Here is a 15753-nt window from a genome sequence, read left to right as displayed (position 1 = left end):
TAAAGTCAACCACCACACCTTTCTTAAATAAAGTCATCAAGAGGACCCCATTTATCACTATCCTATAATGTTTTGAGACATTTTGTTACTTTGTTTTGACAGATTCTTTCTCACACTTTGAAAAATAGAAGTCAGGACTGTCGTCAAGGGTCCATGTGTTAAGATGAGAGAGATGGCATAGAGAATAGAGAAAATGCTCACTTTACTTCATGGTCTTGGTCCAGACTGCAAACTAATAACAGAGAATTTGTAAAAGAGCAAAGTGCTCATTATGTAATGATTTGATTTGCCCTGCTGCAGACTCAAAGGAACACAGTATTTTATTTTATATAGTTTCAGTTTTTTAAACCATGTAAATATCTTCTGTATTTAAAAAAAAAATTGCTGGACATGATGTGCATTCTGAATCCCCAACATTGGGAAGCCAAGATGAGTTCAAGTTCAAACCAATCTGGGCTACATACCTAGAACCTTGTCTTAAAAACAAAAACCATCTGGGTGGTGGTGGCTCACACCTTTGATCAAGCACTCGGGAGGCAGAGGCAAGCGGATCTCTGTGAGTTTGAGGCCAGCCTGGTCTACAAAGAGAGTTTCAGGACAGCCAAGACTGTTAAACAGAGAAATCCTGTCTCAAAAAACAAAACAAAACAAACAAACAAAATACATAGACACACACACAAAAAAACAAAACCAGCTGAGGGGCAGACAAGATGGCTCAGTAGGAGGAGTACTTGCCACCAAGCAGGAGAGTCTGAGTTTGATCCCTGGAGTCCACATGGTAAATGAGCCTCCTACAGCTGTTCTCTGACGTCGTCTACACACATACCGTGGCCTCACATATACACAATACCTTTAAATAGCACTGGGGAAGTGCATCTCTGTGGGCATGTGTGTGGAGCCAGAGGTCAACTTCACATGTACATTCACAAAAAATAAATGTAAAAAAAAAATACTGTTTTGTCATCCAGGGAAATCGTTCAGTCAGTAAAGCATTTGCTGTATGACCATGAGGCCCTCGGGTTGGTCCTCAGCACCCGTATAAAAGGCTGGGTGTAGTGGCCCACGCTTGTTAGCAGGTGCAGCACCCTACATCCAGTCCCTGCTTACACACACCGATCTAAATGGAGGGCTGGAGACACTACTGTGTACCATGTGCTTGCCTGCTGCCTTGGAAGGTCAGAGCAGGGCATCAAACCCCCTGGAACAAAAACTATGGATGACTGTAAGCCACCATGGGATCCAGGAATCAAGCTCTGGTCCTCTGCAAGAACAGCAGGTGCTGGGAATCAACTCTCCAGCCCCGCCCCCACCTTTACATTCTTAAGATCTGGCAGGCACTGTGCTGACCAAATGATTAAACAGCAAAAACGGTAATGGGACACTCTGATAGCATGCACCTCTCTGCTGTGAGCCAATGAAGACAACATCCATCACCTAGGTACTGATCGACGTCACCAGATCAACCAGGCTTGGCAGTACATGTCTGTAATCCCAGCCCTTGAGAAAGCAGAGGTAAAAGTTTCTGATTCAGTGAGTCCTGGGTAGGACCTGAAATTCTGCCTTTAAACACTGCTGATCGTCGTACCTTATTCCTCAGGTGTAATAGTATACTGTGAGGCGGGCGGTGGTGGAGCACACCTTTCATCCCATCTGAGGCGGGTGAATCTCTGAGTTCGAGGCCAGCATGGTTTACAGAGTGAGTTCCAGGACAGGCTTCAAAGCTACACAGAGAAACCCTGTCTCAAAAAAAAAAATAAAATAATAAAATAAAATTATATTATGGTCCTGTAAGAGAAAGTTTTGTTTTGTTTTGTTTTGTTTTTGTTTTGTTTTTTGGGCAGTTTTTGTTTTGTTTGTTGAGAGACAGGGTCTCTATGTAGCGCTAAATGGTCTGAAACTCACTATATAGACCAAACTCACAGAAATCTGTCTGTCTCTGCCTATGAGAAACTATTCTTAGAAGATACATATTGAAGTATTTAGAAATGAACTGTTACACATACAACCAATATTCATATTCTTTGTCAAGAAAAAAAAATGCATGCATGTGTGGGGAGGTTAACATTGACAATCCTAATTAACCTGGGTCTTCTCTGCCTCTCTGTGTTTTTATAGGAATGAAGACATTGAACTGATTCTCTCAGAAAACAGTTTTTCAAGTCCCCAGATGCTACGTTCTCGATACTTAATGTTTCCGGGCTGGCAAGTATCATTACTGAATAATAGCTTGAAAAGGAAATGTGAGCCACATCTACAGCGAAGAAAGAGCAGAAATGACCATACCATATATGATTCACAAGAGTCATATGTGTTGATTGGGATAAACTGCCCTGCCCTGATAGCCTTGCCAAGGACCAGGGCTCCACATTCTGAGCCTCTCTGAACATTGCGATTCAGGGGTCATCCTGCAGGCACCAAGTACAGTGGTTCTTGGTGACACAGCACTAAGGCTTAGATTCCCCAGGTAAAAATCTCAGAGTACATAGTCAGCCATCCAGAGTACGTAGTCAGCTGTCTAGAATAGGTAGGCTTCTGCTAACGAGATCCATGGACCATTCTCTGCAGCCATCTCCCAGTTCAAGAACCTCTCCAAAAGGAGGAGAAAAGATCTGCCAAGTCCACCATAATCTTACTCTGATACCGTCATCACCTGAGCTAGCCCTGGGGCTAGGCATTGTTCTAAGACACAGCTTCTGAGTATAATGTTAATATAAATTAATAAAACTCAAAGTTTAGAGTTAACTGTGGCTGCCTGTGCCTGTCAGCCACAGTACTGCAATGCAGAGCCAGCACACCCAGGATGGCAGGAAGCTCTGCTGAGCAGTGCTGCTTCAGAACCTTGCCTCTCTTGGATTTTTTATTTCATATCAGCATAACACATCATAAATGCCACCATTCTTCACATTTACAGATGACAGAGGCAGAAGTCCAGTGACGTGTCCAAGCTAGTGACTGAAAGAGCTGGATTTCAGACCCAGATTGTCCGAGTCCAGAGCCCACTTTCAAGACAGCCCCGCATCCCCACTACCTTTCCCTGCTCTGCTCCTGCCTTCATCTCCCAAGTGCTGGGTTACAGGCTGGCCCACTGTGCCAGGCTGCTGCTTGTTGTTGTTGTTTTAAGACAGGATCTCACTGTGTACCTAGGCTGGCCTTGAACTCACAATCTTCTTGTTTCAGCCTCCTGAGTGCCAGAATTAAGGCCTGAGCTACCATATCTAGCTCTAAGCCCCTTCCTTCCTTCCTTCCTTCCTTCCTTCCTTCCTTCCTTCCTTCCTTCCTTCCTTCCTTCCTTCCTTCCTTCCTTCCTTCCTTCCCTCCCTCCCTCCCTCCCTCCCTCCCTCCCTCCCTCCCTCCTTCCCTCCTTCTCTCCCTCCCTCCCTCTTTCTGTGTATGTGTGCATGTGCATTTGACTGTGTGTGAGCGTGTGGAAACCAGCAGTCAATTTCAGGTCTCTTCCCCTGTCCCTCTCTGTGTTTTGAGACAATGTCTTTCTGAACCTAGAGCTGATGTTTGGCTACATCAGCTGGCCAGCAAGCCCTTAGAATCTACCTATCTTCTCCCCAGCACTGGGGCTGCAGGCGCATGCCAACACATCTGGTTCACATGCATGCTGGTGATCTAAACATGTGTTCTTACACTTATGTGGCAAGCACTTTACACAGTGAGCAATTTCTCTCACCCCAGAACCAATTTTCTGGAGTCCTGGAAGCATGTATCCCTACATTCAATGATTACTTCCTTTCTGTAGGTTTAGAAGAAAAGTTTACTAGAAGACATTATTCACACTTAGCCAGAATTAACCTGACTTTTTCCAGACACCTTAGTCATCCTCCACACAATCCCTTCTACCACTGATTATTTATATCAGTTTAAAAACTGATTGCACAGCCGGGCGGTGGTGGCGCACGCCTTTAATCCCAGCACTCGGGAGGCAGAGCCAGGCGGATCGCTGTGAGTTCGAGGCCAGCCTGGGCTACCAAGTGAGCTCCAGGAAAGGCGCAAAACTACGCAGAGAAACCCTGTCTCGAAAAACAAAAACAAAACAAAACAAAAAAAAAACTGATTGCACTATGCTATAAAAGCAAAACAAAATGACTTAAAAAACTCAGTTTAGGGTCTGGGTTTGGTTGCTTGCCCAAGTCTGTAATCCTAGCATTTCAGAGACTGAGGTAGGAGAATCACTCTGAGTTCTAAGCCAGAAAGACCCTGTCTCAAAATACATATAACCTCAGGTTGATGTGTAAAAATTAGAGGTTTTCAGCTATATTCTTAGAAGAAAGCTCTGATCATACTTCCTTAAATGGTGGGTGTGTCCTTGTGTTTAAACAAAATAATTATGTCTTAGCTAAAAAGAAGCAAGTAGTAGGGGCTGGGGCGCAGCTCAGCTGGTCGAGTTTTGCCTAGCATACTGAAGCGCTGTGTTCTAGCCCCAGGACCACCAAGGCCGGATGTGGTGTGTTTGCCTATGATCTATGAAGGAGGATCAGAGCCTCAAGGTCTTCCTCAGCTCCGTATCAAGTTTGAGGCCAGCCTATACTACATGAGATCCTGTTTTAAAAAGAAAATTAAATAAAGAAAAATTGTAAATTAAAGAAAGAAAGAAGCTGAGTGATAGTGGCACTCACCTTTAATCCCAGCACTCGGGAGGCAGAGGCAGGCGGATCTCTGTGAGTTTGTGGCCAGCCTGGGCTACAGAGGAGTTCCAGGACAGCCAAGACTACACAGAGAAACCCTGCCTCAAAAAAACAACCAAAAGAAAAGAGAGAGAGAAAAAAAGAAACAGCAGGCAGGATGGCGAAGTTTGAACCCCAGCCCTTGGGAGCCACCTTCATGCCTTCCCTTTTGTCTTCACACTGAGGGACTGGGACATGTCGCCTCTTCACAGGATGACAGTTCTGCTCTTCCTTCCTTCCCACCTGGGCCAGGTTCAGCCGCAGAATGAGCTGGCTCTGATTTAAGGACGTCATGGCAGAGCTTAGCCATCTCCCTCCTTATCCCTCTGTTCTTACCAACTCCACTTCCACCTTCCCTAGTGGAATCATTTCTTCTTAGTCTGGAAAGAAATGCTGCTTTTCCCCGTGTCCCTACAAATTCCCAGATAGATTCAAATATCAGAGAAGCCCATAGTCTTCAAATAACTATTTTACATAGAGAGGGGACACGTTCACTGTGCAAATGCATCAACGTATAACTTTAAAGAAACTTCAAGAATGAAATACTTCTGGCTATAAACTCAAAATTGTAGCACTAGACAGTGTGATAGCACATGCCTGTGATTGGAGCCTGCAGGAAACTGATGCAGGTGGATGGGGAGTTTGACTAAGCCAGCCTGTACTAGATAGAAATACTGTCTCCAAAATTCAAAAACAATAGAATAAAGGAAATGAATATAAAAATACAACAGACTAGAAGACCTAGCAAGGGCTAATGTGGCAGTTGGGAAGCATAATTACATACTTAAGGAAAGGCTGGGCTGTTGAGATGGGTCAGCCACCAAGCCAGTGACCGTCGTGGAGAAGGAGAGAAACCACCCCACAAGTTGTCCTCTGACCTTTATATCCATACATGCTATGTACCTCCCCCATACATTCACAAAGCAAATGATATTTTTACTTTTAAAGAGAAGTCTAAGCAAGTTGGTGTTTGTGCATGCTTTTAATCCCAGCACTTGGAAGGCAGAGGCAGGTGAATCTCTGAGTTTGAGGCCATCCTGGTCTACAGAGCTAGTTCTAGGACAGCCAAGGCTACACAAAGAAACCCTGTCTCAAAAACCAAAAAAAGGAAAAATAAGAAAAGTCGAGCCTGGTGGTGGTGGCACACGTCTTTAATCCCAACACTTGGGAGGCAGAGCCAGGTGGATCTCTGTGAGTTCAAGGCCAGCCTGAGCTACAGAGCGAGATCCAGGAAAGGCGCAAAGCTACACAGAGAAACCCTGTCTCGAAAAAAAAAAAAAAAAAAGTCTAGGGAGCTGGAGAGATGGCTCAACAGTTAAGAGTACTTGCTTCTCTTGAAGAGAACCCTGTTTCGATTCCCAGCACTGATATGGTGCAGTTCAAAGCTCTCTGTAAACTCCAGTTCCAGAGTGCATATGATACAAATACACATTCAGGCAAAATACATATACATATAGAATAAAAATAAATCTTTTTTTAAAAAAAACAATGAAAGAGAAAAACCTATTCCAAGTAAGGCATGGTGGCACACTGTTATCCCAGCAATCAGAAGTAGAGGCAGGAGGATTAGGAGCTCAGGATTATCCTTGGTTACATGGTAAGTTCCAGTTCACTCTCATGGGCTACATGAAACCCTGTCTCAAAAAACTTTACAAGGAGACAGAGCACAGTGGTGAGAGCCTGTGATCTCAGTACTGAGAGGCAGAGACAGGTGGATCTCTAAGTTAGAGACCAGCCTGATTTACACAGCAATCTGCAGGACAGCCAAGGCTGTTTAGTGAAACCCTGACTGAAAAAACAAACTTTTTAAAGGGCTAGCAAAATGGCTCAGTGGTTAAAGAAGCTTGCCACCAAGCCCTGTGGCCTGAGTTCAATCCCTGAGTCCCTCACAGTGGAAGAAGAAAAACAACTCCTGCAAGCTGTCCTCTGACCTCCATGTGTGCACTGTGGCAAGTGCACGTGCGCACGAACACGCGCGCGCGTGCACACACACACACACACACACACACACACACACACACAAAATTAATGCTCTGAGTTTAGCCCTGTTCTTAATGGGTCTGTGACAAGCAGTGTGACTGCTGAGCTGAAAATCTAAGAAATAGAAACACATCAGTGGCACCCCATCTCCTTAGTCCCTTCCAGAGAACCACTGTGAGATGGGCTTGTTTGGAGTGTTGAAAGTAATCCAGCTGGTGTGGAAGCTGAAGCAGGTGACTCTCCAGTCGAAAGCTGGAAATGGGGTAGGAGTGGCTCCTGCTGGGTTTGGAAGGACTCCCGGTGTGAGTGGGTCTGAGGGAGTTCTCAGGAAGGGCTTGCTCCAAGGAGCCAGAATGCTTTCCAGTCTCACAGTAAAGCAGAGGTATACACACTGGAAACTGCTTTAGCCGAACAGTGGTGGCACACGCCTTTAATCCCAGCACTCAGGAGGCAGAGGCAGGAGGATCTCTGAGTTAGAAGCCAACCTGGTCTACAGAGCTAGAGTTCCAGGACAGCCAGGGCTACACAGAGAAAAACAAACAAAGCAATCAGTCTCTAGCACCATATAAACTAGGTGTGGTGTCCATGCTTTTAGTCACTGAATTAAGGAATGGATGCCAAGAGGATCAGAAATTTAAGGTCATCCTTGGTTACATAGCAAATTTGAGACCAACCTAGTATAGATAAGACCCTAGCTCATGTAGAAAAAAAGAAAAATATACTGTAAACAAAATCGTGTATTAGTGAGAGAGGATTAAACAAATGATGGACAGTTCATCCCAAGATAGACTATATAACAGTGAACCCCCAAACACTGAATGGATGAGATAGGGCAAAGGGGACTACAGCTTATTGTATATATACATGAATCTGTCAAAGAATTAAAAAAAAATGCTTGTTCTCACATTTTAAAAAATACTTTTAGGTATGAAGGTAAATTTGATTCCGGATCCGTCTTTCCACTAATGGTTCAGATCTGCGTGTGGTTTGACCGACCTCTAGAGAAAACCCGCTTTGTGACCAAGTGTAAAGGTGAGCCAGGCTAGGACATGGTTCACCCCAATGAAAGGGTTGCCCCTCCCCTGTGGCCCCATTTCAGTCACTATCCATGGTGTCTTCTCCATACTGTCAGGATCAAAAGCAGGTAGGGGTTTGATGGGCTCAGCGTCCCCAGTTCTGACTATGTGTGGCCACACTTTGATCACTCCGAGGGAATAGTGGCAGAGGCCCCGGGCAGGAGGAGATGGAGATGGCAGCTCTGAACCTTGAGCCCTTCTCCTGACCCTGACCTGTCCTTCTATGTTGGCCTAAGCTTGGCCTCTGCATCCAGGTAGCTGACATTCTATCCTTTTCCTCCACCAGCAATTCAGTCTTCCATCAAGCCAAGTCCCTTCTCTGGAAATATCTACCACATCCTTGGCAAAGTGAAGTTTTCAGGTGAGTCTTGGTAGCTTGGGCACTCATGGCTTGTGGTGTGAGCTCATGGCTTCTCTGGCACTACTCTGCTCTGAGAACCAACTGGCCCAGGCCTCTCTTCCACAGTGGAGAATCTGCCCTCTACCCTTGGGCTGCTCTCCACATCTCCTTGATTGCCACATTCTCAAGACCTCCACCCGTACCCTTGAGTCATCCATGGCCTCTTCCTAGCCCTCCTCCCAGACCTGACAGAACCAGAGCTCCCAGTCGGGTCAGAGTCTTAGAACTCTGCATTCTCTTCCCTTTTGTTTAGTAAGCCTTAGCCCCCCTGGAACCCTTATAACCCCGTTGATTTTCTGAGGACGGAGGTCAGAAAGGACCTCAAACATATCAGCTCACTGTTGAGGAAGAGGAGCAAATGCCAAGGAAAAAGAGCAGCATTTGTCGAAGTCCAGAGGCAGAAAAGAAGAACCACAGCAGTTTATTACAGCTGAAGGGATGAAGGGATTCTGCTGGCTGTCTTTAAATCTTGGAGCCGGGAACTCCAGTGAGCAGTATATTGCTCTTCCACAAGAGTCAGAAGATTGGGCTATAGGACAAGGCCACTGGAGCCCAGCTAATGTGTGTCCATGCTTTCTTCCATTCTTTTATAAATGTGTTCTATTTACGTTGATGGATGGTTTGCCAGCATGTATGTGTGTACCACATGTGTGCCTGGTGCCCATTTGATCCCCTGCACTTGGAATTACAGGTGGTGTGAGCCACTGTGTGGGTGCTGAGACTCAAACCCAGGTTCTCCAGAAGAGCATCAGCCACCTCCCCAGCCTCCTTCCTCAGGCTGCTGCCCCTCAGGCTGCTGGGTGGTGCTTAGTCCTGGGTGTCACAGCCAGACACTGCATTCAGCCCTGGGGGAGGGGGTGTTGCTGCTTTCCTGGGCTTTCCAGTCAGTGCAGCTGCCTCTCCTACAGCCTTGCAGACGCCATGGAATGGCCAGCTTATCCTGCCTACAAGCCTCTTCTTCCTCCTGTGTTCCTCTGCCCCGTTAACAGTGTGTCTCATCGCCCACACCAACCAAGCCATAACTCCTACTTGATCCTTTCCAACTTGCCACTACCCCTCATGTTAGTTCTAGGAATCTGTCAACCTGCCAACACGGTTACAGTGTAGCAGTCTTTTGGGATTTGGTCTCAGGGACAAATGTGTTCTCTGTGCAGATTCTGAGAAGACCATGGAGGTCTGCCACAACACTTTGACCAATTCCCTGAGCATTATGCCGGTTTTGGAGGGACCCACTCCACCCCCCAACTCAAGAAGCACACCTCAAGACAGTGGGCAGCCAGAATGCTACCTTGTGTTCATTGGCTGCTCCCTGAAGGAAGACAGCCTCAAAGACTGGCTACGACAGTCAGCTAAGCAGGTGACTCACAAAACCAACATAGCTGAACCCAGATACATGTGACCTGCACACTCCATTGACCCTGGCCTCTTCCTCTCTGACACCCACTGGTCTATACTGCATAGGGACGTTTGGGGATTAAGAAGCAGCCTGTGGGGCGAACTCCAGGCAGATGTGGCAGTACTGTGCTTTGTGTTTAGGGTATTTTTTTATTTGTTTTTCTGAACAGGGTCTCTGTAACCCTGGCTATCCTAGAACTATGTAGACCAGACTGGCCTTGAACTCACAGAGATCCTCCTGCCTCTGGAGTGCTGAGATTAAAGGCCTGGCCCTGTGTATTTTTGATTTTATTTTATGCATATGGGTGTTTTGCTTGCATATATGTCTGCACCACATGCATGCTTGGTGCCTGTGGAGGCCAGAAGAGGTCAGGTCCCCTAGAACTGGAGATACAGGTGACTGTGGGTGCTGGAGTCAACCCCAGGTCCCCCGGAAGAACGTGCTCGGTGCTGCTGAGCATCCTGCAGCCCAGAAGCTGTGGTGCTAAGTGCAGACAGTCTCTGGCTTGCCTCGTCCTGGAACTCCAGGAGGAGAGCTGCCGGGTCCTGGGTCTTGTCCATTGACGGCAGTCTTCAAGAAGCTGTGAGCTGCCTCATGTGGGAAATTCTTGTTTTGGATTTTGTTTTTGTTTGAAGGAGGTGTTTTTTAGGAGGTTGGGTGTTTTGACTGAGGTGGTTCGGTGGAATCTCACTGTGTAGGCCAGGCTGGCTTCAAATTTTTGATCCTCCTGCGTTAAACCTCCCAAGTGCAGGGATTACAGGTGTGTGTCACCACTCCCTGCTTTGGATAAGGTTTTAAATGTTACTAGACTGTGAAACCTCAGGCTTCCATTATCTGTCGTTGTGGCTTAAGCATAAGAATCTGGCAAAAGAGCCAGGTGGTGGCGAATGCCTTTAATCCCAGCACTCAGGAGGCAGAGGCAGGCGGAACTCTGAGTTTTGGGCCAGCCTGGAATACAGAGTGAGTTCCAGGAAAGGCACAAAGCTACGCAGAGAAACCCTGTCTCAAAAAAAAAAAAAAAAAAAAAAAAAGACCCTGCCAAGAGGCAGGCTTGTGCCCATTTGCAAAGCACTGGGCTCTCCTACCGTTTGTTTCCAGCTGTCCTGCAGGGCTCTGTGGTGGGAAAGAAGTTTCCTCAGGGGAGTAGACAAGACAGCATGTCCACGAAAGCTGGTTCATATGCTCTTCCCTCTTCTGGGATCTTTGACATGTAACCTGCCCCCAAATTCCTTTGAGCCTTTAGCTACCCTGGTGCTCCCTCAGCTCTGTTGAAATGTATGTTTTCTCTACATCTGCATAGAAGCCTCAGAGGAAAGCTCTGAAAACCAGGGGAATGCTGACCCAGCAGGAGATCAAGAACATCCACGTGAGTGGCCTGCCCTAGCTTCCCTCCCTGGCTGTCCTCGATCTGTAGTGCTGTCTTGGGTTCCTAGGCTAAGGGACTATTTGTGGGATGTCCTGGCATTCTTGCTTCTCTCAGGACACAGAGGGAAGCTGGTCAAGAAGCTAACCCTGTAGATTCAGTAAATGAAGTGGCCACGTGTGCTGTGACCTGTCGATGAGATGGAAGAGATCTTGTACCTGTAAGAGGACTGGATAATGGGAGGCCTGGCCTTCTCACCCTGCCCTTCTCACCCTGCCCAAGTAGTTCTACAAGATCTCTGCTTAAGACATATCACACAGCGGGCTGGAGAGATGGCTCAGGGGCTAAGAGCACTAGCTGTTCATTCAGAGGACCTGAGTTCAAGTCCCAGCACCCACATGGCAGCTCACAACTGTCTGTAACTCCAGTTCTAGGGGACCTGACACCTTCACACCAATGCACATAAGATAAACTTAAATAATTTTTTTAAAAAAAGATATATCACACAGAAGCCAGCTGAGGCTCAGAAGAAAGCCGTGTAGACAGCTGTTCATGGGAAGGCTATGGGATCCTAAGGTCAAAATGAGATTTCCTGGGTGAGCGTTACTCATAGCAGACTGACCCCTAAGCCTCTTCCTCAGGCCCCATAATAGGCTATCACTAGTCCCAGTGTTTGTGCATCATACCAGGTGCCTGTAGAAGCCAGAAGAGGGTGTCAGATCCCTGAACTGGAGTTACAGATGGTTGTGAACTACCTACCATGTGGGTGCTTGGAACTGAACCTGGATCCTCAGAAAGAACAGCTGGTACTCTAAACTACTGAGCTACCTATGCAGTTAGTTAGCTGGCCTGGAACTCACTATGTAGACCAGGCTAGCCTCAAACTCCTAGAGATCCACATACCTGTGCTTTCAGGGTGCTTAGATTAAAGGTGTGGGCCACCATGCCCAGCTCTGTTTATTTGTTTTGAATGAGTAAATGATAAAAAGTTGTCAGATAATTCAACAGGATTCTTTTCCAACAGGTGAAACGCCACCTGGATCCCCTTCCTGCAGGCTACTTTTACAATGGCACCCAGTTTGTTAACTTCTTTGGGGACAAGACCGATTTTCACCCACGTATCCTTGGAAACAGTTTTGTCCCGGTGTGAAAATCTGGGGGATGCAAGCCTCTCCCGTAAAGTGGGCATCCTCTAGGGCCGGCATGGCCAAGCCCTAGGTGTGGCAGGGTCTGTAGACTGGGGGTCGCAGGGACAAGCCCACAGGCACCGTCCGTGCTGTCCTTTCAAAGTTGTTGGCCTTAGGTCTGCCCTTTATCGAGCGGTTGCACTGTCACACTCCATGAAGTGGGGTTGGAAGGCAGCTTTGGTAACACCAGGGTCATGACATACAAAATGAAGATGGCCTGTTACAGCAGTCCATGTGTGAAGAGATGGACAGGATGAAATGCAAGACTAGCGAGCTTCAGTGTGCCGATAAAACCCAAGAGCTTGGTTCTAGCCCTTGATGATGCCTGTTACCCTCGTTGTAGCTGGGATGCTCTGTGTTAGATACTCTGGTTCCCTATGCCTCACCTGCCGCCAGGTCCCCCTAGGAGAAGTGCTTCTTCCTGTCTTCCAGGCTCACCTGTCTGCATAGCTCACCTCCTTAACCAGGTACCAGTCATGGACCAGTTCATGAATGATTATGTGGAAGAGGCCAACCGGGAGATCGAGAGGTACAACCGCGAGCTGGAGCAGCAGGAATACCGTGACCTCTTTGAACAGAAGCCCTAAAGAAAGCTGGGCCTGTGCCCACCAGAGATGAATGAATGAATGGGTGTCCATCTTTCCCGAGGCCCCTCCTGAAGGGGCCGTCTCTGTCCTCCCTGGCCTGTGCCAGCCATAGTACATGTTGTCTTTGTTCTCTCTTCTCTGCGTCCTGAAAGGCATTGTGTGTACCACTGAGGGGGGCTGTGCACAGGAGGAGCAGCTAGCGCTGACTGCCCTGTGGTCCAGCAGCTCCGGGTGTCTGATAAGAATCTCCCTTGGACTGCTGAGCACCATGGGAGGCTGAGGAGAAGGAAGCCTTTGGCTTGCACAGTAGATCTGCTGGGATTCAAAGGACCTCTGGTTGCCTAAGCAGTGGCCAGGCAGAGATCCACAATGCTTTCTGGATGAGAGTGCTTTTGTGGGATGAATGGAAGCAAGATCTGATGCTTTCTGAGTTAATAGCAGCATTCCCATGGGCCTGGTCCTAGAGCTCCCCGGTAGCATCACTTCGGTCTCTAATTCAGAGACAAGAGCAGGCCTGCTGCCCCAGCCCTGGCAGTGCCTCACCTCCCGGTCAAGGTGAATATCCTGCAACTGGTTGTCTTGGGCCCAAGGTCTAATCATTTGGGGGAAGGCTGTTGGTCTCTGACACCCAGCCTCCTCACCCCCGTCATGGAAGGCAATACATTTCAGAAAACCTCCCCTGAAACTGTCCCTGGATTTGTTTAGTTGTTTCCTAAGAAGCAGGAGTTTCAAGAATTCAGATGTCTAAATTAGAATCCCCTCCAGTGGTTTGTTTTGTTTTTAAGATTGGACCATACAGCAGAGGTAAACTAATTTGCATCCCAAGACTGACCTTCCCAAGGTCACTAAAGGTGATGTCTACTAGGACTTGAGGGCCTCTGCTGCTTGGGCTATACGTGTTTTCTGAGTTTCATGGATTTTTTGCATGCCTTAGGAAGAAGCACATAGGTAAAGCCAGCATCGTGTTCTGTAATGTAGAGAGGCTTTTGAGGAAGGGCCCTGGCACCGTGGGTGGATGGAGCACATGGGGTCAGGTGCCTGGTAACGGAGCTCTTTGTGCAAAAAGCAAAGTAATAATCAAGGCTTGTCAATAAAGTATACTTGTATTATGAAAAAAATTGAAGCCAAACAAAGCAAATTACAAGTATCATTGGATAAAAAACCTTGCATTAAGAAAAGCTCGCGAGAAAGGCACATGCGCTCCAATCCCAGCTCCAAAACACACTGGTGACAGGGCCCTCCTGCTGAGCTCCAGTCCGGAAGTCCCTGACTTCTGCCTGGGGTTCAGTAGCATAGATCTTAAGTGCAATTGACTAATAAGCAATGAGTTACTATAGCTCCCTTTATCTTCACCAAGCTCTTTTTAAAAACTAAAATTTGAGCTAGCAGCCTTATAAAGGGAAAGGGGGAACCACAAAGCTATTTCATTTCCTTTGGGGGGCGGGGGGAACCACAGGCCATTTCATTTCCTGCAGGGTTACTGTGAAGTTTTCAGTGGAAGCTCTAGATCAAGAGCTCTGGCTGCTCTGGCCTGGCAGTCTGGCTGCTGCGCAAAAGCGTTTTTAAAGAGGGGTTGGGGCCACACTATGTGGTGAACTTGGTTTCTGACCATTGTCCATAGAAATGTGCTTTCACCAGCCTGCCCCACTGCCCCATTCCCCTTAAGAGGGAAAACTGATTACCTCAACTTGAATATAAAACTGTGGTTTTGAAGAAAAGGTAGAACATTCAGAAGTTCTTTGCCCCCAGAAGGCAAAGCTAGCTGAAGCCTCCATAGATATTCCCCAGCCTACTGGGAGTCTGGAGGGCCCAGCAACCACACACTGTGAGTTCTTTGAGGACCAGCAGGGGACCATGCTTCTCCTGCGCTGCTCCCACAGCCTGCCGTCTCTTGACTTTGACTGTGGAATTCAGCATCCCTTGAGTCCTTTGGGTCCAAGAGTGTGCTCTGAGGCTGTCTCCAGAGGAGAGCCATGACACTGCTTCAGCCTCTGGTCTTGGACATGAATAGGAATCAGGGAGCCAGCAGGGATTGTAGGGATCGGTTTCCGGGACAGGCAGAACCCTCCAGGGGCTTACATGCATTCTGCCCGCATTCCTGTCAGCAGCTTCCGTTTGGATCACCGGCGTGAGTGTGCGAGTGGTGAGGTCACTGAAGTTATGGGTGGTTTTGTTTTAATGTGGGACTAACTTCCCCTTCTTGACCGGAGGGAGGAAGCAAAGATTGGAGGCAAGTTAGCCCCACCAAGCCCTCAGGCTTTTGACCTGAGGCCTGGGCACTAGCCCTGTAGGCTGTGATCAATACAAATGTCCCTCCAAATCCTGTTAGGATTTTGGAGAATTTTTGCACAGTAATAAGCTCTGGTTTCTCAAAAGGGAAGAGTTCAACTCAAAGACTGTAACTGTAAGTATTCCAGCCATGCTGCTGACTAGTTGGATAGCTGTACCTCAGAAAATTAGGTGGGAAGCGGCTTTCTCATTGTCCATGGTCGAATACTAATGGAAGAGCTCGCTTACGTGCCAAAATTCACTTTTATACTAGTTTTTCAATGCTTTAATATTTGTAACTTAAATTTTAAAATTCATATTTACAAACACTACTATAACTTCAGTGAAACTGAATTGTGTGATTGAAGCTTTTTGCTTATTATAGTATTTATTACACTACTTAATTCAGTAAATATATAAAAGTAGCCTTCAATTTATTTTTATATTATTTTACATGTTTTTATCTGCAGTTGTGTCTGTGAATTTCCCTTGGAGATTAAGATGTAACGCTAAGGACCAATAAACTCACTCAATAAGTTGCCTCTGTCTCTGCCTGTCCCCATGTCCCTGATAGGGCTTTGGAGGGTGGAGCCCTGGGAACTGGATGGAGACTTTCTCAGCCTGGCTGGGATGTTCCTGGCTAGGAACATCCCAACCTCACACTTGGAGGGTAAAACTCACATCACACAGTCACCCACCCTGGCTTACACACTTGAGGAGCCCCAGGAACTGGAGACCAGGTACACAAAACTGACTGTCCCAAAGAAAAGTGCCCACCCCCACCTCCCAAGTGCTCCCTGCCCACTCCTCTCCACCTCCCAGC

At 47.2% G+C, this 15753-nt stretch overlaps 1 protein-coding gene across 3 annotated transcripts in view; it reads left to right on the top strand.

Annotated features, from left to right (window-relative positions):
* Dnaaf9 (dynein axonemal assembly factor 9) overlaps window positions 1-15470 on the top strand; it is a 138846-nt gene extending 123376 nt beyond the window's left edge. For all 3 annotated transcript variants that reach the window (XM_076570653.1, XM_076570654.1, XM_076570655.1), the window contains exons 31-37: window positions 2116-2202; window positions 7579-7685; window positions 8016-8090; window positions 9284-9486; window positions 10826-10891; window positions 11913-12006; window positions 12550-15470. In XM_076570653.1, coding sequence (XP_076426768.1) covers window positions 2116-2202; window positions 7579-7685; window positions 8016-8090; window positions 9284-9486; window positions 10826-10891; window positions 11913-12006; window positions 12550-12662 — 745 coding nt within the window. In that variant the 3' untranslated portion in view covers window positions 12663-15470. The remainder of the gene's footprint in view (window positions 1-2115; window positions 2203-7578; window positions 7686-8015; window positions 8091-9283; window positions 9487-10825; window positions 10892-11912; window positions 12007-12549) is intronic.
* The last annotated feature ends 283 nt before the right edge of the window (window positions 15471-15753 follow it).

The sequence above is a fragment of the Peromyscus maniculatus genome, chromosome 4 (assembly GCF_049852395.1).
Source record: "Peromyscus maniculatus bairdii isolate BWxNUB_F1_BW_parent chromosome 4, HU_Pman_BW_mat_3.1, whole genome shotgun sequence".
In the NCBI taxonomy this organism is placed as follows: domain Eukaryota; kingdom Metazoa; phylum Chordata; class Mammalia; order Rodentia; family Cricetidae; genus Peromyscus; species Peromyscus maniculatus.
Note: the sequence above shows the minus strand (reverse complement) of the source record. Positions and strands in the feature narration are given on the sequence as shown.